Source organism: Tympanuchus pallidicinctus, unplaced genomic scaffold (genome assembly GCF_026119805.1).
Source record: "Tympanuchus pallidicinctus isolate F22 unplaced genomic scaffold, pur_lepc_1.0 scaffold30, whole genome shotgun sequence".
In the NCBI taxonomy this organism is placed as follows: domain Eukaryota; kingdom Metazoa; phylum Chordata; class Aves; order Galliformes; family Phasianidae; genus Tympanuchus; species Tympanuchus pallidicinctus.
Window position 1 is genome coordinate 2,643,444 of NW_026294748.1, and position 27,685 is coordinate 2,671,128.

The 27,685-nt window shown below is 49.6% G+C and overlaps 1 protein-coding gene across 3 annotated transcripts in view; it reads left to right on the top strand.

Annotated features, from left to right (window-relative positions):
• The window catches only part of GRIK4 (glutamate ionotropic receptor kainate type subunit 4), a 123,808-nt gene that overhangs the window by 58,194 nt on the left and 37,929 nt on the right, over positions 1–27,685 (top strand). For all 3 annotated transcript variants that reach the window (XM_052697255.1, XM_052697256.1, XM_052697254.1), the window contains 5 exons: positions 12,006–12,170; positions 17,147–17,244; positions 19,810–19,975; positions 22,800–22,978; positions 25,473–25,526. In XM_052697255.1, the coding sequence (XP_052553215.1) occupies positions 12,006–12,170; positions 17,147–17,244; positions 19,810–19,975; positions 22,800–22,978; positions 25,473–25,526 (662 nt within the window). The remainder of the gene's footprint in view (positions 1–12,005; positions 12,171–17,146; positions 17,245–19,809; positions 19,976–22,799; positions 22,979–25,472; positions 25,527–27,685) is intronic.

A 27,685-nucleotide genomic window follows, 5' to 3' on the forward strand; every position in this document is an offset into this window, starting at 1 on the left:
GTGGGTGAGAACAGAGCGTTATCTGCTCTCGTTCAGGCAGGGAAATGACACCAGGAGGCTAATAGGGCATCTCAAAGCGACTTACAGCCCTCACTGCTCTGAGCATCCCTTCCTTTGTTACCATTCGAGGAAATGAAGAGCTTCTATGCATTCATGGTGGTAGAACCCATCATGCTTTCCCCTTTCCAGTCCTTCTCCTCCCTTTTCAGCTGATGTAAGGAACTGGGGAGCTGTGTTTCTCCCGTTGATGCCAGAAGGCAGGAAGCCCCACCAGCCCAGCTGGCCCAGTTCTCCAGGCAGACAGACAGGGCTGGTGCCATTGAAATGGGCCCGATGGGATGGGATGGCAGTCCAGGCACCTCCAGTGACCATCTGGACATGCAGGCTACTTGGATGGTACAACATCTCCGTGCTCTGCAATATTAGCCAGGGATGGGGATGCTAATTGGTTTAATTGAAGCTCTGAATGCTGAGCCATGGGTATTGGCAAATCTCTTCAGCCTAGGTGTGTGGTGGTTTGTAATATCAGAGGTGGGAAACGCAGGGTGTGTAGGAGGAAAATAGGATGGAGCTCTGAGCAGAGGGAAGGTGGGGCTGCTGCCTCTGAGCTCTGTGAGCAAAGGGAGGGGACTTTGGTGCTCTTGGTAGGGCTGGCATCCCATCAGTTGGTTGATGGTAAAGAAGTTCGTTCTCATCTCATGTGTTATTCATGTTTACACACGTGTATGCATTACATTTTGGTTATAGGAAAAAATAAAGCGATGTCCAAGTGATGGCCGTTGGTTGAGATAGTAAACATTATCTGTTGTACTGTGGTAGCATCCCATAATTCTCATCTGGATCACAAATATACGGACACACTGAACAAAATGGGCATTTCAGAGCTTCCAATGCAACGAGGGCAAACTGTGTGCCTTTGGAAAAAACTACAAAACTACTTTTGGGCTTGTTTTCATCAGAAATTATAACCTTTTTTCATGGTTTGAAATGAGCCAATTTTGACCTGAAAAATGTCAGGTTTTCATGCCAACAAAAATGCATCTGAGTCTGCCTCTCTTTTTCTTTTCTTTATTTTTTATATGACCTTTTTTCTAGTGGAAGTAATGACACAGGAAACGACCTTGCAGCAAAGTAGTCCATTAAAGGAACAGCAAAAAGTGACCTCCTGCATAAGTGACAGAGTCAGAACTGATTGTACAACAAGCCATTCCCTGGTGACCGTGGGCTGTTACTTGATGCCAAACGATATCGGTGGTCATTAACACACTCATGGGGCTGGATCAGTGGTGGATCAATGGTGTCCTTCACACTTCTCTTCTTTGTCATTTCCTGCCACTCTTATTAAGGGAAATATTTGGGGCTATAATTTTCCATATGTTTTCTCTTGTTTAAAGTAGGAGAGAGTCAGTGGCACGCGGCCTTAATTTCCTGTTGATTTTGCTCTATGCAGTTTCCTCATGAACTGCTTAGTTGAGAACACAAGAAACAGGGCCACACATTTTTGGGGGGAGAGGCATGTTGAATTTGGAGGGCTCGTGAAGGCTGGGATGGGCCCCTGAGGTTTGGTGTAAGGCAAAACCCCATCAGCAGGATGGATAGCGGGATGGTAGAGCGGTGGTTTGCAGTTGGATTGATGGTTTGATACGAGCAAGAACTGGGGTCAGCTGCGTAAATGGAAAATAGTTGTTATCCACAGTGCTTGGCAGGAGCTTAGCGTCAGGTCTCGGCACATCTTACTGTCATTAAGCCCTGTTTGAAGAGCTGGAGCAGCACACAGATGTGTCATTGACCTCTCCACCCTTGGGTTAATCCATCCTGAAGCCACGGCGAGCCGTGAGACACCCTGCTTGCTGCTCACACACTCAATAACCCTCGAGATCCCTGCAAAACCCATTGACTGATTGGTATCCAGACGATACGTCTCTGAGATCATGGGTTTGTGGGGTCAAAAAGCAGTCAGGTGGATGTTCTGCAGCATGCAAAACGTCCTCCACCATCACCAAAGGCAGATGCTGTAGGTTATGTGTTGTGCACCTGATGTCCCTAGGAGGGTCCCTGGGGAGGGACCACGTGCCAGGGCTGCCTGTGCTTCTCCAAGGTGCAGGCTGCTGTCAGGAGGCCTCACAAATGGTCTTCCTGCATGCTGCTGCACATGTTAATTGGACTTGACAAATGATAATGAAGAAGAGGCTGTAGCTGAGAAAGGGTAGGAGGAATGTCATAACTCTCAGGAGGAAGAGAAAACAGACAAGTCCAAATGTCCAGAAGTTACACAAGGTAACTCAAGACATTAATCTTTGCTATTTCTGGTGCCGGGGCTGATAGCTACAAGGGAAGATTGGTGACTGTAAGGTGAGCATCCTACAAAGGTGATGTTCTTTGTGGCTTGGTTTTGCTGTTAACCCGTTTATGATAATGAATCTTTTAGTGGGGGGTCCACCACTGTTGCAGCAGTGTATGGAGGGGCTGCTTGATGAGGGGCCATCGCTAATTATTCCTTGCGGGTGAGGATGGGGAGATGAAGGCTTTGTGGGTGCTGTGTCTTCACTCGGACCTTGCAAGCAGGATGCAGCATATCTCCTGGATTTGTGCCCGTGAACTCCTCTTTGAATAGGGCTTTATGGCAATAAGCTCCTCTCACTGCTGGCAGATGGTGAATGGGGTCCTGCCACACGTGTCACCAGGGCTATGGGCTGTTCCAAAGGGACCTGAGCAATAGGTGCACGCTCGGTTGGCCTGTGACTGTGTAATGAAAAGAGCAGCCTTGTTTATTGTTGTCAAATCAGATAAGAGTGGCATCTGGCAATTGCATTTGTAGTGTGCTCAAAGGAGGATGCTGCATGCCAGAAGCAATGTTTCCCCGTGCTCAGAGCCTGCCCAAGGACCAGCTCCATGAGCTGCACCCAGGGTTAGTGCAGAATAACCTCATGGCAAAGTCATCCTGTGATCCTTCTTGCAGGGCCCCGGGGAGCACAGCCATCCTCCCAGCACAGCTCCTTCAGATGTGCGTTTCCTGATGGTGGGCTCTCCTGTTTCTCTTGTAATTGCCAGCAAACTGCCTGCAAAAGAGCTGAGATGCTTCTCCCTGCCTGGCAGGAGCACAACACCCACTGATGAGTCAGGGGAGGAAGAGCTCCCATTTTGCAGTGCAGGATAGTGGGAAAGGGATGGGAGAAAACAGGGAGGGAGAGCTGCCAGAGAGTTGTGGGATAAATGACATTTGTTTAAAGACACATTAGAAGATTAATGATGGGAGTTAAAGTATAAAAGCAACAGGGCCTAAGTGTGGTATTAATGGAACCCATTTTCTTTGCCATCTCCTGCAGGAACTCTTGGGAAATGCAGAAGGGGGAAAAAATCACTTTACAGTAATAACTGTTATTTATAGAAGAGAACAACATTGGATGTATCAAAATGTGAGGTTTCAAGGTAATAACTGGACCCTCACAATCGTTGTTATCCATTTAAAAGGCAATTTCTGGGATAGTGAATAGATGGAGGAAATAGCTCCAATCCTGCAGCTGGTTGTAAATGAGGTTTGTTTTATTATTATTGTTATTAGTCAGTTCTCAATCTGGTCAGATTGTGTTAAGAAAAACAGCAAAAGGCTGGGAGAGCTGAAGGGGGGCTGATCATCATTCTTGCAGGATTGGATGGGTCCGTTGGATTGGGCTCATTGGTGGACGTGTCAGGTGGGTCCCATCACAGCATCATTGATACACAGTGGGGAAAGAAGGGGTCAGTCGTGTTGAGTTTCACAAGGTGAAGTTTTGCCCTGGGTTTCATTAGGACTGGGGTTTTCCCTTCAGCTCTGCCCCTGTTCCAGGCCATGGCTGATGTCGAGATGTCGTGTAGGGTTCAGCTCCTCACTAAGATGGTTAGAAGTAGGAGGATTTAATGATCTGAACCATGAGTTGATTTAATTAATCAACATGAATGTTGCTTATTTATAACGTAAACCACAGCCTATGGATAACTCTGTTGTTTAATTAAGCTTATCACTGGGAACCTGATCCAGCTCCTTGCTGCGTTAATGTAACTAATTCAGTACCCTCTCTAAGAAGCATCATAACGAACTGCAGGGGATGTAATTCACTCTGCTTTACAAGATGAGTGTGGCTGGTGCTGGTGCGTCTCATCCATGACCCACAGTTGGGTGGTGATATCCTTCTGCTCCTTTGTTAGCATGGGGCTGCTTCCATCACATCTGCTGGGAAGCTGGGCAGCCTTGCCATTGGGTTTCTGTCGTTTGCTTACTAAGAATTGCTGGGTCTGGTTTCGTTCAGCCTGTGCAGCTCTGCTTTATCTTTGCCTTTTCAATTCCTTCCTTCCTTCACCCTTTCCTGCTTCTGTGCATCGTGTTTAAAACTTTTCCTTGCTGCACAGATGCAGGGGAATCTGTAATGAGTTCCCAAGCCAAAAGCAGAAGATGTTTGCCTAAAAGTTGTTTCTTTTCCTACAGCTGAAGAGCAGTGTATGGAAACCTCGGAGATCCTTTGGGGTATATTGAGTAACGTTAAAGGATATTGTGGTTATTTCCTGTTGTGGTTCTCCAGGCAGCTCTTGTCACCCCACATAAGGTCTCCAGCAGAAATTAGTGTGCTCCTCTCCAGGCTCAGAAACCTCAGGTCTCTGTAGGTTCAACAAGTAATCTTGCAACAAAGTGGAGTTGCTTTTTTCTGAATGAGAGCATCCACATGAGAGTTAAATGCACTGTAACTGATGCACGTTACCTGCAGATCTCTGGTTGGTTGAACCTCCTGCATATCCACGTGCTTCTTGGCCTTTTCAAAGCATGCTCGGCTGTGGTTGTTGGCTTTGTGGGGTATCCTGAGTCAGTGGGTCAGTGGACACAGGTGCTGATGTGGGGCCAGGCAGGAGATGCTGTGCACGAGAAGAGAGAAAAAGCAGTTTTGCATTGACATATCTAATTTTCTTAGCAAGCAAACATTAGATGAAGCAGCAGTTTGCTCTTAAGAGGGATGCACAGGGAGGGAAAGCTGTCGGAGTACAGGGAAAGAGAATCCCTGGCTGGTTCTCCTATCCAGAAGCTAGGAGGAAAATGCACTGAGCAGAGCACACCAGAGGGGAAAGGCAGGAAGACATTAAAGTAACCTATTAAATTGGCAAGGGCTGAGTGGCGAAAAATAAATAAATAGAGTCTGTGTAGATTGATGGAAATTGGATCTGAAGGGCTTCCACATCTGGTGTGGCAGCTCTTTAGCATCTCATTTCGCTGTGACTCAGCAGGAAAAGTTGTTTTTTCGACAGTAAAACAAAGAGATGAAAACTCTCCTGAAGGGCTCCAGTGTCGTGTTGTAATTGGATTGAGTTCTTCCATGGAGCTTAATGCATCTGGGCTGTCTGCAGTCGGGGTGAGGTCTCCAGTGCTGCCTTTTCCCACTATTGCCCGTTTCTGTGATCATCTCCTGCTTACAGGCTGCCCTCTTCCCTTGCTCACCTGCACGCCGACATCTGAGCAGTTTGCATCTTCCATCCAGGCTCAGGCCAGCCCCTGACCCTGCTCCTTATCTTCACACGTTCCTCTTAACGTGCCCCTTTCTCCTGGAGCTTCCCTCTCCCAGAAGCTCCTCTAACAGCACTCACTTGGCTGTAGCAATGCATTTGGAAGCCTGTGCATTGAAGCAGAAGTGCCAAGTTGCGATGGCACTAAATAAAAAGGTGCTAGGGAAGAGCTTCTGAAGTCTTCTGGCACATTAACTGTGATTATTTGCCGTGTGGTCTTGCAAAACCTTGGGGAGACAGTTTATCTCTTGGTGCCTCTGTTCTCCATCCATCACAAGAGAATGAAAGTCATCGCACCCATCATTTGTCTGTCTGCTGTCTTTAAAGGCACTGTCATGTCTGATATCTGCACCCAGCGTGGTGGGTCCTTGTCCTTGGATATATGTCTTAGAGATTTGTAACAGCAGCAGTGGGTAATGGTTTGTAACAGGAGTAGAACTGGTGCAAAATGTCTATGAGTTCTCCATACTGGTGAAAGCAAAACCCCAGATCTCTCAGCTAGTGCAGTTTTTTTTTCTGGTTCTCACTTTGGTGTTGGGGTTCCATCCAAGGCTGTTTGCTGTCCCACTGTATGCCGTTAATGAGTGTTAATCAGCTGGCTGGGGGAGGCCAGGGCTAAGGCTGGCACTTTTGTGCTCCAGCATTGTGTCTGAGCTGTGCATCCTCTGCAGTGCATTCATGCTTGCCAACTGGGGAGAAATCAGAAAGCACTGCCAAAAACCCAGCGTCCTACAAATGAGGGAGATGCAGAAAAAAGATGAAATTGACAGTAGAAAGATCCCAGGAAGGGTTAACAGGAGAATGCTCATGAAGGGCCTTGTCCACACCTCACTGCTGTGAATGGAAATCCATTGGCTTTAGGGGGACCTCAACTCCCTGTCATCCCAAAGCTTGCTGGAGATTGGAGAAATGGCTCCATCCACAAAATGTCAGTGTTGGAAATGTTGCTCTCCTTCCGTCACTGTCAATCAGTAAATCCCAGAGTGCTGCAGAGCTGTGTGCACGCCGGAATAGCCTTGGCTGCCACTGAAATACAGCTGCCACCCCCGGGACGGAGCCCTGTGCTGCTGTGATGATCTGTCTGTAGGTACAGGACATGCTTTATGGTGTGTACGTGACCAGGAAAGCATCCTGTGTCACTGGGGGGTCTGCAGCCTCTGTCCCACAGAGTCCCATGGCCACGGTGTGCATTGCCATCTCTCTGTGATGATAGCCGTAAATCCGGGTGGATTTTTCCCATTTGTTTGTTGGATTTATTATTATTATTTTCTTTATATATTTAAGCTTAGGATTTTACACGTTGTTTCTTCCTTTGTCATTCTTTCGGTTCGCCTGGCAGTGGCACCTGGGGGCTGTGTGGTTGTTTTTCTTGTATTGATGCTCTCCACTGACTTAATTAAGATCTTTCTCCTTTCCTGGGCTTGCTGAGCATGCTGGCCCCAGCAGGGCTTCCCATTGCTCTCCTCCTGAAAACCACAGCTGCAGCTGGTCACCGGGGACCACAAAAATGGGCTGAAATTCTTCTTCTTGAAGCACAGCTCAGCTTGGCGTTACTGAAGCAGAAGACAGGCAGAAAACCACGTTCCAAAAGTCAGTGGTTTTGGGCTGGTTTCCTAAGGCAACAAAATGTAGGCACTACTAGCAATTGTGCGTGGGTAGGGGGAAATGTCCATCCAGGAGCTGGAATTGTGTAGCAGACTGCAGACTGGTTGGAAAGATGTGGAGGAAATGGGTGCCCATGGAGCTTGGAGCCCATCCTGGTGGTGCTTCCACCTGACCCACCCACAGCCTCCAGCATCCCCACCCCCCCACGACTGTTCATCCCCAGCCTCACCTATGCCTCAGGAAGGTGAAATCATTCATCTTTACTTCTCCCTGCTTTTTTCTTCCCCGTTGGTGGGAAGTCTCTTGACAGGCTTTTTGAGGGATTAAACAGGACTTAGCAGGGCACAAAGGCATGATTGGAATCTGCAGCTCAGGACTTTATCCACAGCTGCACGTGCCTCCAACCTGACTCTGCAGAAGCCAGCAGGAGCGCTGGGTGCTTTGCCAGGGGCTCAGTGTGCTGCTGTGCTCCTGTGCAAGAGGAGAGCTTCACATCTGGATATGGCATTTCCATTTCATCCCCATCCTCATCCCTCTGCTCCCATCTCCTCAATAAGGTGCAGAAGGAGAGGAGATCCACCCTGTGAGGGACAGTGCCAGCTGGGATGCAAAGCGAGCTCTCCCCATGCTGGGAAAAAGAGAGCAGCATCTGTCTTGCAGGAAGCTGCCGTCCTACAGAATGCCATTCTGATATTGTGTACACAAAGCAATTATTAAAGAAGAGAATAGAGGCTGCATTTCAAGCAGGAGGAACTAAAGCCCTGAGCTGTTTTTATCACATCTCCCTTCCCCTTCTCTCTTGAATTCACTCTCTCTGGATAGCAGAAATGAGAGGGAAGCTCCATTTAAATGCAGATTTCCAGTGTTGGCCAAGAGCAATAAATAGCCCTCTGGTCCCCTGATCAGACAGACGTTATCAGGTCCCTTTGTCTGTGAAGGAGAGAGTTTATGTTTTTAGTTTTCCTTATTCCTCAGTGAGATCCTCCTTCCTTTCAGGGGCAGCGTATTGACGACTCCTGATTTTGTTTTTAAGCAGCACTTCAGAGCTGATAACAGAAACATAATCCCACCCATTCCAATGCTGGAGCCGGGCTTGGCATCCCATGATGGGGAATCTGCACATTCCTTATCGCTCCTTGTAGTGGCAGCTGAAGGGTTGGTGCTGAGCAGTGCAAAACGTGGCCATTCTGTGGTTATCAATGGTCAGTTTGGGTCTGGAGGTTCATGGGTTTGGGACTGGGCTGGGTGTGTGTCTGGTTGATGGGAACAGAATATGGAGAGCTTGAAGTCTGTGCTTGCGGTATCAAGTGGGGCAGACTGGGGGTGTGATTTTAACCTGTCAGAAGAGAGACCTGGGAAATCCTGTAGGTGACTTTGTGGCTTTTTGCCTCGGAGGGACAGGCTGTGGGCTGTGCCAAGCCAGGGCTTTGCTGAACCTACACCAGAGCGAGGAGGCAGCTGCGTTTCTGAGCATTGCTTTACATCTTAATGGTGTGAAAAGCATCTGAGGAAATGTAACCACGCTTAATGAGGTTAACAGGGAAAGGTCAGCTGAGCTCAGGTTGCTGTGGCAGCGCACAAAGCTCCTCGTAACATCTGCCCCATGGAGCTGCCCCATGAATGCTGCTTCGTTGGGTGCTGATGGAGCGCTGCTGCACCGGGGGAAGGAAGCTCTGTGCTCCTGTAGCACTGCTTGAGAGCCAGCTGAGGGGGAGAGCCTGGATCTGGGTGCCTGTGAGCTGGCTGCTGCATCTGATAGGGCGAGCTGCTGTGTCAGAGCCTGGCTGCAGAAGACAGCTGTCTGCATCGCTGAGAGCACCGCTGACAGCACTGCCTGTCCGCCGTCAGCTCTGTGCTGAGGAGTGGGGCTGAGCTGCTCAGCAGAACGCGTATCCTTCATCCTCCTGGAGAGAATCCTTACAGCGAGAGGAGAGCATCGGCCTCTCATCGTGCTGCGCTCTGCTGAAGGGCAATGAGATGCCACAGCCCGGTGCCATTCACACCCAGCAGGGCAGCCAAGCATGCCCATGCTGTGGGGCTAAGGAATTGCACTGCTGCTTCATTGCTGCTCGTGTGCCCCTGAAGGCTGGGGACAGGGCAGGTGAGTGGTGGGAGAGGTGATGGATCTGCTCTCAGAGGGCACCGCCTGTGTGTAACACCCAGTAACACTTTCCTTCTTCTGGTTCTTGTTCAGTCCTTCACTTGGAGTGTTTAATTTGAAATCTGTGCTTGATGGGGTTTATAATTGAGAAGTTGCTCATGCTTGAATCCTGAGCAACTGTAACCTGGCTACTTTCAGTGCCTGTCCAAAGCAACAAACTCTTCTGATCTGCAGCCTCTGGCATTGGTGGGCTTTGTGTTAGCTGCAAAGAAAACCTGTGCATGTGGTCGAGAATAGGAATCATTAGTGTAACAAGGAAATTTATCCATCAGGATTGGAACATCCCATGGGATAAAACATCTCCAGCCATCTCCTCCCAGGAGATCTCAGCACCTCACTCCCCACTGCCCCCACCTGGGGCTGCTTCCCCATCCCTCATCAGGCATCCATCGCCATCCCCTCTGCTCCTCCCATCCTCCCAGTATTTTCCCCATCATTCATAGAGAAGGCGGTCGAGGTTTGGGGATGTTATTATGACGGGGAACAGAGAAGTGAATTTTGAGGCCAACGAAGTTCAAAGACTTTGCTGTAAGTTTTTCAGGATTAAAGACGTACTTGATGCCGCTTCCCATATTTAATAGACAGGAGTAGATGAAAGGGAATTTATGTAAAGATTTTCGTTCATACTTAATGATGCCGCTATTAGATGTGCTGCGTCCCAAGACATGAAGTTTTAAAACCAACCTTTTTCAAACTTTAAACGACCTTTTCCATCTGCGAGGTCTAATGCATAAAGATGAGCTTCATCTCGTTACCCAGTCCATCCTGGGGACTGGTTTAAGGTCTAGTTAACACTAACCAGGCTCCCAAAGTGACCGAACGCTGCCATGGGATCAGTGGGTCGGGGTGGTGCCACCACCCATGGTGGCACTGTGGGGTTTGCCCTTAATGTGAGCTACGAAGCTCAGATCCAACCAGAATTGAATAGGTTGGGTGGGGTTTTTTTTCATCATAAAAGGAATTTTCCATATTTTCCAAAAGGAAAGCTGAAAAAAAAAAAACCACCTCCACAACCCAAGAACAACCTGAATAGAGACGTCGTATCGTTGTGCAAACATTTGTGCTTCAGTGACCTGGGGAAATTATTTGAAACGCTTCAGTTTTCGACTCTTTTGGTTTTAAAATACAGTTAACTATGCATTCGTTGAAGGGAGCTTTAGAAACTGGTGATTGAAGCGTGTGCTTGGAGGCGTCGTCCGGCGCTGTGATTTCTGAGCCTCTAAAGTGCAGAATAATGAGTGCGAGAGCGCTGACGCCGCTCCCCTCCGTTCTGCTGGGTCAGCTCCTGGCAGCTGGAGGCATTGCGATGCTCGGCAGCACGAGAGCTTTGCTTTACCCTTTCCTGGAAAGCGAGCTGCTTGCTGGGGCACCTTCCTTTCCCAGCTTCTTTGTAATTGGAAATGGTCACCGACCGTATCAACATCTGAACTCTGGCCATCCGTGCTCCCGGCCTCAGAGGAAAAGCACAACCTTTGTGTATAATGAGGCCAAGATGAACAGCCCCAGCTCTGCAGATAACGGAGGTGTTACGTGGTGCTCACCCAGACGTCTGCGTGTCCTCCATGAGAAGCATCGCTGCATCCTCTCTGGGCTCTTAGTTCGGCCCTGTTCCCATAAAAACAGGGAGAGAGGCATTGGACTGCACTTGGGTTGGTGTGGGCTTCGCCAGCATTGCTGGTACCTGGCCACCATCCATGAGGTTTGTTTTCTGGTGCAGAAGGGTGAATTTCTTAGCTGTCCCTTAAGTCATCTAGATAACAGGACTGCTCAGATGCCATCCTGGAGTCCAGGTACGTCTGTCCCCACAAAGCAGATGGTTTTCCTTTTACCTATGGCTGTGCTGCAGTCCCTCCTACATTTTCTAATGAGCTCTGCGTGCTCCCAAGTTTGAAAAATGCAGAGCTGGGTAAAGAAGGGTAAGAAGAAAATGGGGAGAAAACAGCACTGGTGCAATTCAAGGCGTTAGCATGCACACAGACCAGCAGAGCCCCACTAATCCGTGCTTTGTTCACACTTCTGAATGGCATTTGCTCCCTTTGGAGTGATGTTAGGAAGGGGACGAGGCCATGGGTGCCTTTCTAAGCACAGCCCATAGGGAAAAGCAGTGTCCTGGAGGAAACCCCCCCGTACCCAGAGCTGTGGGGGCAGTGCCAGCGCTGCGATTTACGCTCGGCTCCGATCGCTTTTTGCCTTCCGTCACGGAAATAAAAATAATCCCACTCTCCATCTCCCTCTGCTTAACGCAGCTTTCAGTGGGTGGGCCCAGGAGCTGAGTTCAGGAGTCGAGTGCTTTCTGTTTGAAAAATATTTGTCCCTTCCCACCCACGGCTGCCCACGTGCTTCCCGAAATACTCCCGCTATCAGCGCCGATTTCGGCGCCGTACCAACGCTTCCTCATGAATAAAACGAGGCTGTTTGGGGATGTTGTTTCATTATTTGCGCGCTGGGATGGGGGGCAGCATTCAGGCGGGTGCTGCAGGGCGCAGCTGGGTGCTGTGCTCCAGGGGGGCTGCAGCATGGGCAGCACAACGTGAGTAGCGCAGCGCTGCTGCAGACTTCACACCCACTTGTCTGGCGAGAGCTGGAGGTGGGCGAAGCTGCGGGAGGGAGGACGCGGCAGGAGCGCGGTGCTGCTGCTGCAGTGCGGGGTTTGGGGAGGCGATGGGATGTGGGGCGTCCCACCAAGCCTAACGACTGTGCTCTGCCCCCGCAGCCGCCATCCTGGATGACCCCATGGAGTGCAGCCGGGGGGAGCGGCTCTCCATCACCCTGGCCAAGAACCGCATCAACCGCGCGCCCGAGCGCCTGGGGAAGGCCAAGGTGGAGGTGGACATCTTTGAGCTGCTGCGGGACAGCGAGTATGAGACTGCAGAAACCAGTGAGTACCCTGCAGGGCTCTCCTGCCCCACGGGGCTCTGCCTCCCGCTGCTGCTCAGGCTGAGGAGTGTTGTTCTGCTGTAGGCTTGGCGCCAGGTCCCCCACCAGCATTGCCGTCACTTGGCTCAGCAGCCTGGGACGAGTTATTTTCTTTAATCTGCGTGTCAATAAGCAGAAGCAATGATACGGGAGGTGATGCTCCTTGATGGCGTGCAAATAAGAGACTCTGGGCAAGTTCCGTGCAATTAAGTTATTTTTAAAGCCCTGCGGAACTTGCCATGTGTCAGCTAACATGATGGCTTTCTCGGTGCTGTAGATTGGCAGTGGATTTGTTTACACAAAATGGAATTTTCAAGTGGTGTTTGAAGTCCCGTGGATTGGAAAGAGCTATTTCTGAATAGCAGCCGCCTCCCATGTTGCAGTAACATCCCTCTATGCAAGCAGGTCGTTGCAGTCGGTGATCCCGGCGATGCCCGATGTGTTAACAGCACAATGACGAGTAAAGCATCCTCGATGGATTCCATCCCACAGAGCAACTGGGAGTGACAAAGCCACAAGGATCTGTAGTAGCTTCTTCCTTAAGAGGGAAAAATGCTTTGGGATACGATAACTTCCTTTTAGGATCAGTTGTGAGACACCATTGAGTTCAGAGGAGGGCTATGTGTTTTTTAATAACCAGTGGTCTTGGAAATGCTGGAGGAATCATTTAAATAACAGGGGTTTTAGATGTGTTTCCCTGCAGCTCTTGGTTCCGGGGCTGTGTATCCGCAGAGCATCCCGGGAAGGCTGCGCTTCCATTTTCTCAATTAGTGTTTGCATTATTTATAGACACGTTCAGTTAATAAAGTGCATTTCAGCAAGTACCTGTGCACCTATTTATAGAGCCTCCGAGGCAGCCTGGGTGGAACCGCCACGTGCAGCACTGCTTAAAACAAGCAGCCCTCCATCCTTTCGGATCCCTCGTCTCTTTGTGTCGGTTTCCCATCTGCTCAGATCCTGTCTCGCTGCGGGGTCACCTGTAGGATTGCAGGAGGGATGGGGATGGTCTGCTGTCTGCAGTTTGCCCCCAGAGCCATCCCAGCAGAGCAGAAAGCAGAGCACTGCCAGCTTGCCATACCCCGCTGTGCCTTTGAAGGAGTCCATTCTTCTCCCTTTCTTGCTCATCACGGTGTTGCGATTATCTTGGCTGAGGGATTGCGGGAAGCAGCAGCCAGATTGCTTTGTGCCATCGCTCAGGGACTGCTCTGTCGGTGTGTTTTTCAAGCAGAAGAATACCCGTGTGCTGAGGGGAAGTATTCTGCAAGAAATGGTTGTTTGCAGCGAGCGTGGTGTTTGGGGAGAAGGTGGGTAATGGGATAAACGAGGAAGAGGCAATTTTCCATTTTGAATTTCTACCTCAGGGTGATTTTCTTTGTTTTCTTTACTTTGATTAAAGTGCGTAAGGAGTAGAAAGCGGAGCAAAACAATTTGATTTTGGTAAAGTGAGAATTCACAGAATTTTGCAACATTATTTGCCTTTCTTTCAGAGGGAAAAACATCTTGGAGCGTTTCTTACAACAAGAAAAATCTGGATTCTGTGTGACTCTGCTATTAATGTCACAGGAGTTACTCCTGATTTATACTGCTGGCGGAGCAGAGTCCCTTCCCTTAGTGGAGATTTCAGGACTTCCATGGCTCTCCAATATCCGACCTGACAGCTTTAACGTGCTGCTGATGTTTGTTAGCACACGTCACGTTAATAAAAGCAGTTTAGATGTGTCAACCTGCGACTGCAGAGCAGTTAGCTGTTTAATCACACTGTTCTCCAAGCTCACTCCCTGAGCTCATCCCTGACTGTCACAGCCTGCATGCCTTGCTGACCACTCCAGGAGCAAAGCTATGACGTCCCATCAGTGATCCTGTGTGCAATTAAGGCTGTGAGAAAGGCTTTTAGCGTAGCACTGAGCCATTTCCCTTCCCCGTTCCCTGGACTGACTCAGTGCATCTCAGTGTGAGGGACTGCAGCATCATGCTCCCTGCAGCAGGTACAGCATGAGTCAGTCTTAATCGCATTCATGCATGGTTTGCTATTTCAGTTTTGGATGTGAATGAAGACAAACACTGACTGTTCCCATCGGTGACATCCGTAAAGTCCTCTGTTTTGAAACGAGTTTGTAGTGAAAGCTGTTTTCCCATTAGAAGCAAAGCTTGCTTGCAGTCTCTGTTTGACGTTTCAGCTCCTTTTATGGAGACCCAAACCAGCTCGTTAAACGTGTCTTTATCTAAAACACCCTGTTGCTTTCAGTGCCCAGGGAGAGCAGCCAGCATTCATCTTCTAAGCATCATTCCATTGTTTATCCAAACGTCTTTATGGTCAGACTTGATGATCTTCAGTGATCTTTTACAGTGATTCTGTGATCCTGGGGGCAGGTCAGCATTTAGCAAGCAACCAGGTGGTTCTTAGTTCTGTGTATTCACACCAGTGTTTCCATGTCCACCCAGATGTGCTGATCCCAGCAGATGTGTGATCCTGTTGGATTTCACCTATAAGCCAGTTCCAGCTGTGGGACTGGCTGCAGGTTGCTGGTAGGATGGATGAATGGTGCTCTATAGCATCGCCTGTGTATGCAGATGGCATTTTTTGTACGAGAGGCCATTCGTGATCCTCTGATATGTTTTGCAATCATAGAAATGTTGAGGTAATCTCATGCCTTCCCTGCTCGTTTATTTTCAATTAGAAGCAGAAGTCTGTACGTGCCGTTGTGAGCCTCCGCATCAGCGCAGGGAGGGAGATGCTGTGCTCTGCAAACAGCTGTGACCAGATAGGTGTGTGTGCTCACGTTGATCTTTGACCGTGGAAAAGCACAGGAAACGAGTAATGCTCAGGGAGGGTGAAATTGCACCCACGTGGATGGCTTTCAGCTTTCACATGCACAAGAAGTCATCTTGGTGCTCGGTGTCCGGTGGGGTTTTGAGTTGTTTGATCCACGAAGACCAGGCAGGATCTTGGATGGATGTGTCTGAGTGCTGCACGGCAGCAGGGTTCTGCCTGGTCTCCCTGGGGAGGCTAACAGCATCAGGTGATGTTTGAAATGGGAAATGTGTTTGGATTACAAGAGCTCTCCCAGTGCAGCCAAGGCCTTTGCCTTGGGCATCTCCACTTTGTTTCCATTCATTTCCTTTAATTCTACTGAACGCCTCGGCCTCGGAGGGCTGAGCGGGTTCTTTTTCTTCTGGCAGTTGTTGCAACTCCATTGCCATGGCTACTTAACCTGATTTTTGTTCTCAACGGGCGAGATGAGAAGACAAGTGCTCGCCAAACTTTGTCCTGCACCCACAACCAAATCCGTCCCAGGACTCTGGCCCTGATGACCTGTGGTTGAGCAGCACTCATCCCCTTCTGCCTAAGCACTGAATTGTAGAGCACCCAGCAGGGCTGTGCCTGTTGTTGAGACAGCATGCAGGGCTTGCGGGTCGCTGGGGTTCTCATCTGAAAGGATTTTCTTGAAGAGGGATAAGCGCTCATGAAATTTTAAGCAGGGAGAAAAAGTGAGCGCCGCGTTCCTTTGAAGATGCCACAGAAAAGTGTTGTTCTGTGTGCTGTAGGAGATTGAGATGGTGGAGGGAGAGAGAGCATGGGGGGAAGGAAAACCCCAGAGAAGGTGTTTGCATGTCATTGGCACTTCTGTAGGAAGTCAGGGCAGTGGTGCCCCATTGCTGGAGACACTCAGGGTCAGGGGATGGGGCTCTGAGCACCTGATGGAGCTGTGTTGTCCCCGTTCATTGCAGGGAGTGGGACCGGGTGGCCTGTAAGAGTCACTTCCAATCCATTCTGTGATTCTATGGGAAGTCCCCAGAGTGACAAATGAAATCCTCAGCTTGTGGCTCCGTATCCCAGCCATGAGGCCATGAAGACTTCTGACATCTAATGCCACCTCAGTGATCTGATCTCCTGCAGAAAACAGCTGCAGTAGTTCTCTTGCTAAGTGCTGGTTCAGAAAATCCTGAGCACATGATGAGCTCCTGTCTCACATCCAGTCTTGAGGCCTGAAATTGACAGAAAACCTGCTCTGTTCTGTAGTGTGCCAGTCCTGATGATGAATTCTCTTTGCTACAAAACACGTGTCCTGGTTTGAAGTTTCCCAATATCTTTTCCCAGCCGTTGAACCTATCTAACTTTCTTCAGCCACTACAGAATCTTGTCCAGCATGTCAGCCTGGAGGAAGAACCGCTCTGAGGCGGACCAGCAGTGCAATACCAAACAAGCAGTATCTTCTCAGCTTTTGGAGTCGTTGGTTTAGCTTTTACAGGAAAATGTGCTGCCAAGCACTCTGAAGCTGCATTTCTGGGTGATGCAGTGGCAAGGATTGCAGCTGGGGCCGTTGGGGGAATTCCATTCAGCTGAATTTGTGCTGGGAATTAAAAGGACAAAAGGTTACGGTTTAACCCGGGGAGCTTGAGGAAAGAGATTTAACTCCTTCATTTTGTCAGGGCCTTTTTATTATCCTGCTAACCTTGGTGGCGTGGAGCCAGAAGATTAACTGGTGCTAGAAAAAAACAGAAATGAAAAACAGTAATGTGATTCCTTATTATTGCCACTGAGCTCTGCAGAAGATGAGGGAGGAAATTCAGACAAGTTTGTTTGCTGCTGGATCGTGCTTTGTAGCTGGGTCACTGCTGCATTTAGTGCCTTCCATAAACTTTGCTTAGCATCGCCCTTGGAGTGCAATAGGTGAGGCTGGAGATGGGAAAGTTCTGAGAGAGAGACCCTTGTTCTGAGCTGGATTTGGGACGTGGGGAGGGCTGAGATGGAGTACGGAGATGCTGGGGAAGGATGGTGTCAGGGGCTGGGTGTCAGAGGGAGCAGACGGATTTGTGGGAAGGCAGGGAATAAGTATGTTGTGTGTACATATAGCAGAGTGAAGCAGGTGCTGCTGGCATCTCTGTCAGTTGGAACAGGGCGAATTCTAATGCAGTTTCTTCTCTCTGTGCCCACAGTGTGCCAGATCCTTCCCAAAGGGGTGGTGGGCGTCCTGGGGCCTTCCTCCAGCCCAGCCTCCAGTTCCATTATCAGCAATATCTGTGGGGAGAAAGAGGTGAGTGGACACGTCCCATGTTGGGTGGGTCTGTGCCATACCCCCCTCCTTTCCTTCATGCTCCCCAAACCCTCTGCTGCTCCACGTGCCCTCTATCCCGTGTCCCCTGTCCCTGTATCCCAGCAGCAGGGATGCTGCCTGCCTTAGCTGGGGGCAGCGACCTGCCTGCAGCACTCCAGGGCATCTCTGGCAGAGGTGCCTTGCTGGAGTCATCTGTTTGCTGCACAGTGCTCCCTCTGATCCGCTGTGCTTCCTAATGATCAGAGCTGACAGCTTGGTTTATCACCTCTTCCCTTATTGCTCGCACTCTTGCAGCTTCTTCTCTTTCCATTTCCTCTCTCATTTCTGCCTCCCTTGTCCTTGCTTTCATCTCTGTCACCTTTTCCTTCAGCTTCCCTCACGTGCAGCACCAATGTGAGCCATGTCTCTGCTGACAGGGCTGCAAAGACCCTGGAATCCCTTTGGAAGGCTGCTCTCCTCTCTGTTTGCTGCTGCTGCACTGATGCAAGCAATCTGTAGCTGTGTCCAGACTACGTGCCTGATTTAGTATTGTATAAGCCTTGAACTGTCTTAGACTGATCCAGCTCTGCTCACGGGAGAAGAAATTGAGTTCCCTTCTCATAGTTCATCCCTTTAAAGCCAGATAACATCTGAGCCACTCAGTGAATGCTCTCTGGAGCCTCCAAGCGAGGGGAGTGCCTGAACTGAGTGCTGGAAATAACTTGCATTCACAAATGAGTGCTGTCCTTTGTTCCATGAGAATCAGAAGTGTTGAGGAGATAGAGGAGGCCTGTGAGTGCTGGTGCTCTGGGCTACAGCATGATGAGTCTCTGGAGTGTATTTTGTAGTGTTTCTTGCAGTTAAATGTCCCAGGCATGTGCTCCATTCCAGGTAAAGGCAGCTCTGCAGTAACAGATTGCAAGTGTTTTTCCCCTAAAATTCACATTCAAACTGAGTCTCTGATCTAAGTCTCTTTTTCAGAAATGAAAGGTGAGTGCTAGTACACTTCTAAGGTATTTGATTCTTGAGCTTGATCCCAGCTGCCCTCCTAGTGATGTAAACCTGCAGAAACTCTCTATGATTTATATCACAGGAGCATCACTTGGTGCTGTTGTGTTAAATGCAATATAGCAAACAGCCAGAGACGTTGTGCTTCCAGACCTCTGCCAGGTGATGGAAAGAGCATCCTGGCTGTGCTGCTGGCGCACCTGCTGGAGGGTGCCTGGCCTTGTGCTCACCTGGAGCTCGTGGGAAAGCTGGCAGGTGCACCTGCATTGCATCTCCTGCCTTTCCTTCCACATTTCATTTCTTCCTGCACAGGGAGGAGTGGAGCAGGGGACCGAGCCCTGGGGAAAGAGGGGTGGCTCAGGGCTGAGCACGAGGTGGTGGCTGCATCCCTGTTAGCGGCCGTTGCTGCAAGCCTCAGGCTCCATCTGGCTCCCAGGAGTGATCAGCAGGCTGGTGCTGGAGCTGCCCTGTCTGCTCTGCTTACAGGAATTTGCTTACAGGCTGCTCCTCTCCCTGCAGCAGAGCCTGGGATGAAGGCTGCAGGGTGAAGTCAAGGCAGAGAGCAGCTTATTGCTCTTCAACTTTCCTGTTGCTAACCGAACGGTTTATGCTGTCAGTACAGCAGCCATCACAACATACTAATGGCCTTTCCCAAGTGGAGAGAGATTGGAGGCACGGATGATAGTCTCTGGAAGTGCTAATAATGGAAGAAAACAGGACTTGACAGTCCTCTAATGAAACACAAGCAGATGTTTCCCTTTCTATCTTCAGTATCTTCCAGATAATTCACTCAGAAAAAGGAAAATGCCATTATCTGTCATTGCTTGGCTGAACCCTGGTGCCCAGGTTCCTGCGTTGCAGGGTTACAGCAGGGCTCAGGTCAGGCAGCATTGTGCTCCTGCTCTGCTTTATTAATGATAAACGTTATTAGAGCTCAGGGCCATGGCTCGACTGGAGCTTGTGTGCTGCATGACCACCTGTTGCCTCTGCTGATCAAAAAAGCCCAAAGCTTCTGGCTGCCACAGCTGTTCCACTCTCTCCTGAGCCTTACCAGAGCAGGGTCATCTTGTTCCTCCCTTCATCTTTCCTAATTACCTGGTGGCACATGGGGACTGCAGGCAGAGGTGGATGGGCAGCACAGAGCAGCACAGGCTGTACAACTGCCTGACAGCATCCTCCATATCCACCCAGGCAGCGAGCCCAAAATGAAGGGTGGGCCTGACTACAATTAGTACCCAGACTAATTACATTGAACTCATCCAGAATGGTTTCCTGTGCTGTAATCACAAACCCCATTGCCTTTCTCTGAGTGGCTCAGCAAGACTTTTCCTGATCTACTCCTTCCCGCAGCTTCTTGTTGCTGTGATAATTATTTCCCTCTGCTATTGCACAGATCCCGCCCTCCTCTCCTCACTTCAGTGACGCTTCTGCAGTTTTATTGGGATATTTCACTTTCTGCATGCTGTGCATTTCACACCAAAGGTCCTTTATGGTAAATCTACTTGTTTTTATTCCTATTCTCTTAATTCTGTTTCCTTCTTTCTCTTCCCTATTTAGGTTCCTCACTTCAGAGTGGCACCGGAAGAGTTCCTGAAGCTGCAGCTCCAGCGCTTCACCACCCTCAACCTCCATCCCAGCAACACCGACATCAGTGTGGCCGTGGCAGGAATCCTCAACTTCTTTAACTGCACCACTGCCTGCCTCATCTGTGCCAAAGCTGAATGTAAGTCATTCCCAGGACGGGTAGTGGCCCTTCTGCTCCTGGTTGCCTTTTTGTTTCTCTCTGCGTGCTCGGTGCTTGCTGCAGGAAGAGCAGGGTGATTGGTGCATGGCAGCTGGGGGCTGTGCTACTTGGGGGTTTGTATCGTGGGGCCTCTTTGTGCAGAGCAGCCCTGCAGGGCAGTCGTCCCACCTTGCTGCCCCACGGAGCTGTTTGTTGGAGGAGGAATGGGAATGGACGAGCAGAGGCTCGTCTGCCTTCTGTTTGACAATCTGAAGAGCGTTTTGCTTGCACAGATGGGTTTTTGAAATGGAAGGGGAAAAAAAAAAAGGCTTAAGCTTGTTTCTGGAGATTATTTTAGGCAAGCATCACTTTTTGAAATATATCTCTCCCAAACCCACGTGCAGTTGGTGGCCTAAAAGCAGGACTTGATTAATAGTCACTACATTGCACACCCTCTTGGGCTCTGCAGCCATACATCTGCTGGTAATTGTGCATCTGGATGCTGGAGTGTTCACCTCAGTGAGCCCATTTTAGCTCTGCATAACTCTCACATGGCAGGAGCGGGCTCTGCATCCTACTGCTTGAAGCGTGTGCTATGTTCTTGTAAGGCAGCGGGCAGGTAGCTGGTGTGTAGTACCCCAAACTACTTTTCTTTTGCTCCCCTGCAGCCAGATTCATTAGCACTAGAGTTAAGCATCCAAACCAGCCTAAGAAGAGAGGCTTTGTGAAGGCATGTGGGTCCAGAGGGAGCTTTGGGACACAGGCGAGAGCTCTGCAGTGTCAGGTGGGGGGCTGAGCTTGTAGGAAAGGCAGAATCCTTCCTGAGCAGGCTTGGGCAAACTTTACCCCACAGCTGTGCCAGTGACACACTGCTGAGGCAGACCTCAACACAGAGTCAGAAGGAACAGCATAGTGTTTGCCTTCTCCTCGTGCTTTACGCACCCTGGGGAGATGACATCCCGAGTGTTTGTAAGTCATTAAGTTGCCTTCAGCAGGCATGCTCAGATCTACCCTTGCGGTGGACCTGACCCAAAATTATGCAATGAAAATAATGCAAATAGTCTCTTGCGTTACATTTAGCTAGGACTGAGGCACACCATGCTCTGACTGTTACAGAGTGCAAGAAGGGCCTGATTCAGCTTTGTGTAGGAGCACAAGCCCTCGTCTTCCCTTAAGGCAAGCACTGCTCCTAAGCACAGTGCTTTAGACAACTAACCGCAGGCACTCAGGGCTTTCAGAAGGTTCCCTGGAGGCTAATAAGGGGAGCATATGAGCTGTCTGCTCATCAGTGAGGAAATCTTGTTTTGAAGGATGTTATTATTTAGATCCCAGGAGGGAAAGTCGTAGCTGTTGTGGTTTAAGTACAGGGCTGCGTGATGGGACTCCTGGGTCCTATCCTGTCACGCTCGTGCTGTCACTGGAAGAAGTCGCATCCTTCTTCTGTGGGCTGATTGTCATTTCTTCCGGTGGAAGGAAAATATGACCTCAAAGTCCATGGAGTTAGGCCAGTGTAAGTGGAACACGGTGGTGACTAGAAGAAGATTACGTGACTCAGTTTCTCTGTGGTGTGGAATAATAAGCTTGTTTGTGAATTGCTCTGAGGTCCCAGCCTGGAAGGTCTGTGGGATTCTACAGAATCCTTGACCTGAAAAGGCAACCATTACTGGGGTGGGTGGTCATCATAAGAGCAGCTCTGTAAGATCAGACTACCAGAGGGCAGAAATAGGAACTGACCACGAGGGTGAAGGATTACAGCAGCACAAACCCCACGAGCAGAGCTGGTGAGCAGACAAGCCTGTGGTGCAAAGGCAGATTTGTTACTTGGTGTCACACAGCAGCCCCTGGGACTTGGCTCTGCCGAGTTCCTGACTTCTCTTCGTGTCTTACTGGGACAAGTTGCAAGCAAAGTGTCCACCAGACTACTGTGCACAGCAGCCTGGCTGATCCTTGCAAGGTGTGGAGTGAGATGAAAAGCGAATCAAAGAATCCAATTCACTGATCACTTGAAACCAGCATGCTGAGCAGTGCTCAGGTGAGGTCTGGGCCGCTGCTGTTGTGCAGTTGCTGAGTTCCTACCGGAGTTGGATAAAATGCAAGAGGCAAATGCACTGTGAAGAGTTCAATGCACAGCTTGCTGGCAGCCTCTCGCTGTGAAGGGGAGGCTGCTCATCTCAGATCTTTGCCTTTTAACACCGCTTTGTTCCCTTTGTGAGGCACTGGCAGTCCCTGGAAGCAGGACTCGTGCTAATCACGTTGCTCTGTGTGTTTTCTCCAGTCTCCATCCCATGTCTGGTTCTGACCCCACGTCAGCCAGGCTCGGATTCTGCTCCCAGCCCTGCTTTTCCAGCCTCCTTCACCCCAGCTTCACTCCTTCTTTTGCACTGTATGACCACGTGTGCTGCCTGTGTTTTGCCAATGATTAAATCTCGTGCTCTCTGGTCAATCAAAGTTGACAGAGGAGGTTATTTCCTGAGGAAAACCAGCAGCTACCTAGAAGAGACAGAATCTATCAAATAGTCTTTCTTCAATAAGAAAAGCCACAGCAGGAGGTCTTGTTAGATATCAAAAAGAGCCTGGAAGGAGACCTGACTGGGAGAAGCCTCAGCCAGCAGTGGGGGAAGGGGGGAGGCTGTGGCCTGGGTTGACCCAAGTAGGGCTTAGGATGCCTGGTTAGGCATGGGGAGGCCTGACCTCATCCTGCAGTTCTCCCAGGGCCAACCTGCAGCCTTCCCAGAGCTGTCTGCAGGTGCTTCTGGAGCCAGCTGTAAAATGTCAAGGCGTCTATGTTTTATTTTTATTTTTATCCTCTCCCTGTGATACGAAGGCCTTTTAAACCTGGAGAAGTTGCTTCGGCAGTTCCTCATTTCTAAGGACACGCTCTCAGTCCGGATGCTGGATGACAGCCGGGACCCCACGCCTCTCCTCAAAGAGATCAGAGATGACAAAACAGCCACCATCATTGTCCACGCCAACGCCTCCATGTCCCACACCATCCTGCAGAAGGTGGGTGCCTGCAAATGCTGCTGCTTCCATTGGGCAACATCCGAGATGTGTGTGAACGTGTGCATGCAGGTGTTGTGTGATAATGGAGCACAACAGTTCACTGGAAGTGCTTTCTGCAGAGAAGAGAATTGCCACTGGTGGAGTTTCTAGGGAAGATAATTTGCTTGTTCTTTTCAGGGCTGTACCTACAGAAGCAAGGGTTTAATTGCTCTGAGCTGATGCGATTGGTGGTGCATGCCCATGGCTCCCGATGCCATCATATTGCTTTGGGGGGCTGCTGAGCTCTCTGAAATTACTCAATTGGTGCAATAATTTATTCTTTTTCCTAGTACATTCCTAACTTTTCACTTCCATTTCTATTGCCTTATTAACCGAGATTTTATTTTAATCGTGTTTATTTTTAAATGGTCTCTCGCTGCAGTTTTTAGCATTTGTTTTGATAGCCTACTTCAGAACTGAGCAGTGGCTCCAGATGGAGCCTGAAGTTGGGTGTAGTTTCTCATGTCCTGGAAGGAACAAGGAGTACTTTGAATCAGAGCAGGATCCAGGCAGTGGGGTCTCCCCTTGGCTGCTGTCGCAGCATCACACATGGAGTCCTGGCTATGTTACTGGGGAGTTTCATCACCATTTCAGATTTATCCCTGATGACAGCCAGCAGAAACCACTAGAGCTGTTTTTTGTTATTTTTCCCCCTCCGGAAGGTTTTTTTCTTCTGCTTGCCATTTTGCATTTCTAAATAGGCAGTTTGGGGTATTTTTTGGGGGCTCCCTTCCTGCCTTTTTTTGGGGAGCCGTTTTCTTCCTCCATGCCTTTAGGGTTTTCCTAAGTCCCCGTGTCACTAGGAGCATGCAGCTTGGCAGCTGCAGGCTGTCCCCTGCCTGTTGCTATAGTGACTTCCTGCAGACCTGCAGTTCCTCCGTGCTTGAATATTCTCCTTCCACTGATAGAGATGTCAGAGATTGCCGTGATTTTTCAGCACTTCAGTAAAATGTAATGTAGTCTTCCTGGCCGGAGGATTGTAGGAGTAGGAGGTAATAAATAATGAGCTTCTGATGCAGCTGCCTCTTGCATCTGGGGAGGCTGAAAAAATGTTTTCTTTATGGGGATGAGGTCATGGTGAATCGGTGCATCCTGCCCAAAGGTCACCAAAAGCAGGAGAAACATGTCATCAGTTTGAGAGTGCTGTGTCAGACCTTCTGGACAATGAGAGAAATGGCAATTTCTCGTGTCTCACCCTCTGCATATGGTGTGGAGACACATGGTTGCTTCCTCCATTACCAACCTGTCCCACTGCCCACCTGGCAGCGGACGCACCGAGCGGCTGTGAGCGATGGGAGCAGGAGATGCTTTGTTGCTTGCTTTGATTTTCTGCCCTTGAAATCGAAGGCTCTGACTCCAAAGTAGGTCAGGGTGAGAGCTGACATTATCGCAGTCCCCAGGAAGGGAGAAGGGAGGGACAACGAGTGCCACGTTTTGTTGTGGGGGGGTTCAGAGATGAGGCAGCGGTCTGGGAAGCTGCTTGAAAGGCTGCTGTGGATTCACGGTGCTCTTTTGGCCAAATGGCTTTGCTGATTCCATTTTGGCACCTGCACAAGGGACAGGGGGACAGCGTGCAGCCAAAGCCACCGTTGGTCCCTCGCTGCCTCCGGTGCCTCCAGGTGGTTGGGATGATCAGAAAACCGCCTTGCCAAGGTCCCGGAGCAGAATTGAGAGCAGCTGTGCTTGGCAATGAAACACAGGCTTTCAGAAGGATTTGCAGATTAATGCTGAGCATCTGTTCCACCAACCGAATAGTGGGCTAGAAAGAATTCTGAATTTTGGATAATAACTTCAGTAATCTGGTCTGTGGTCTCTAGAAGGGATCATCCCACAGAAAAAATCTTCTTTCTCCCTGCATCCCCATACACTTTCACCCTCTTCTTTTCTATTTTTGTGGCCATCACAACCCTGGTTAAACTCTGGAGAACTGTCAGACTTGCTAGGTTTCATCCATGCTAGTTAATTCTCAGGACCGGAGTCCAAATCTGGCTGATGCCTGTGGGGAAGCCATCACTGAGACAACTGACTGTCCTTTTTCTGTAATTCCACAAGAGCTTTCACTGCCTTGCTCACTGCATCCCGGTGCTTGTAGCAAAAAAGGAGATAAGCACTGAGCCCTCTCAGCTGCTGCTTTCCCTCATTATGTTCAAAAATCATGTTAAAAAGTTTTCCTCATTATGTTGATCCTTGAAGAGGAGAGAAGTAGCATCAATTAACAATGAAATAAACCCCATCTAATCTCTCTCCTCTCAAAACCCGCAATAAAGCCAGGAACCTCCAGATAGGCTGGGTCCTGCTGGACTCTAATCCCATGGATCAGGTTGTGCTGTTGTGTTCCAGCTTTCCCAAGAGTGGCAGTGAGGGTGGGAAAGCAAATCTGGCCCTGTCTGCTCTACTGGGGCTGAGATTGCAGATTGCCAGGCTCAGGTCTAATCTTCTTTCCTCTCCTTCGCAGGCAGCCGAGCTGGGAATGGCATCTGCCTATTACACATATATCTTCACTAATCTGGTAAGACATTTTTCTTGGCTTTTCTTGGCTGCGTGTGTTGAGTCATGTTAATGAGAATTTGGGGAAAAAGCTGCCTGAGTGTGGGGTGGGGGGGTTACCTGCAGTCCCTCTGCAGTCACCCTGCAGTCCTCCTGCAATCTCCAGCCTCAGGTAAGGCAAGGCTTGCTGTGGCTTCCAGGAGGGGAGAGCCCACTGGTGCACAGCAGCCCCACACCGTGCTATGAAGCAGAGTCTGGAGCTGTGGTTGGTGTTGGAGGCTGTGTTACGGGAGTTGGGGTCCTTGGAAAGAAGTAGATGGATGCGTCCTAATGAGGGAGGTATCAGTGCCAGAGGCTGCTCCATGCACGGGGAGAAGGGCGGGCAGCAAGACGGAGGAGGGATGGAGCCATAAATGTGGAGAAGCAGAGTGGGCATGCCTTCAGCACAGCCCCTGGTGATTTGGCTTTATAGCCACTAATAACGTTAATGTGGGGATCGTGTGGCTAAATCCCTGAGTGCTGTGCTAAACAAGGAGTAATGGGCTTAGGCAGCAGCAGGGGGAAACCCAAAATAAACACTGGAGAAACTTCTCTTGCTGCAGCAGGCTTGAACGGGCTGCCAAGCAGCGTGGGGAGAGCTCAGCCCAGAGGGAGAAGGGCCCTTACTGGGGACTGGTGGGATCCTGGGCACGCAGGACAGGCCGGGTGATTCAGTGGAGGTGCCTTCCAACTCCCAATGATAGTCATATTCTCTAATTTCTATTAATATTTATGCCAGGGTGTGTGTGTGCCAGGAAAGCAGAGAGCTGAATCACGCTTTGTGTTTGGGTGGGAGACAGACGGCAGCGGATGGAGCCAAACGTGTGGGAGGGGGAAGGCGAGAAATGCAGGGGCTGAAAGCCCAGGGAGCAATTGGGATGGAGAGTGGAGAAGGGATAGGGAGAGATGTCAGGAGAGAGAAAAATGCAAAAGAAAGAAAAATCCACAAGTGCCTAGCAGAACTAATAGCGTTCTGGCTGCTGCCCAGCACTTGATCCATAGGTCGTAGCCTCGCTCAACAGCAGTCCAACATGAAAGAGCTGCACTGCTCCTGTTTATCCTCGCGCACACGGCCAGCACTGGGCAGGCAGGGATGGACCTGGAGGGATGGAGCTGGTGAGGGACAGAGTCTCCATCCCGCTAAATACCTGCCTGGCACACGCTGCGTGTTTGAGGCACGTAGTGATGCTGGAAAACAGAACAAATTTTGGGTAGTCTCAGTCACAGCGGGGCCCCGATCTGTAATTTGAGCTTGTCAGGCCTGTTGTACTACACATAATGAGGGATTTCCATTTGTACATCACCAGCACAGTGGAGTCTGTGTTCATAGATGATGCTTGGACAATGGAAGCAGCTACAGAAATTAAGCTCCCCGCTGCTTAATTAAGCTCGTGACCACCCTGGTTTTGAGCATGAGTGTTATTAAGCATTTTCTTGAGGTCAAGAGGTGGCATATGCCTTTGAAACCCATTCATCTAGTGCAATGAGGGTATGAGGCAGGTGAGACTGAAATGAATTTGGTTGTCATTTGCTCTCACAGGATATTATTCTGTTTAGCGTGGTTTATTTTACCACTTTGTCCAAGAGATGAGCTCTGAGCAGAGCTAACTGGATTTTTGGCAGATCTGCTGAAGAAGAAAGGTGACATCGGGCAAAACCTGGGCAGATGGGCGAGATGTTTAACGAAAATTAGTAATATTTAAATGGGGATGAAAGATGGGAGTGAGCAATTTAGGCTAATAAATCTGGAGGGATTATCAGGCTCCTAATGAACCCTCTGAGGTTTTACAATCACTGCCTAATAGAAAAGATAAAATCAGAGCGAGTTGCTGTGGAGGGGAGCAAGCAAGAAGATGGCTTTAAATGGAGGGAGAGCCCATCAGAGGGGGAATAGGCAGTGTGTACAGCATGACGTTACTTGGAAATGGAAAAATATGTCAAGCCAAAAAAAGAATAGAAAAAGGGCTCAAATGCCAAATTAAACACCTGCCCTGCAGCACTGGAAGGGAATTCTGTTTCTGTCTTCTGGCATTAATTTTATTTAATGAGCATATCCCAGCTGACAGCGAGGTCCATGTTGCAGCAGGGCATGGGGCGGAGGCGAGCGGCTGCTTCCCCCCAAGTGCCATTCTGTGGGGCAGG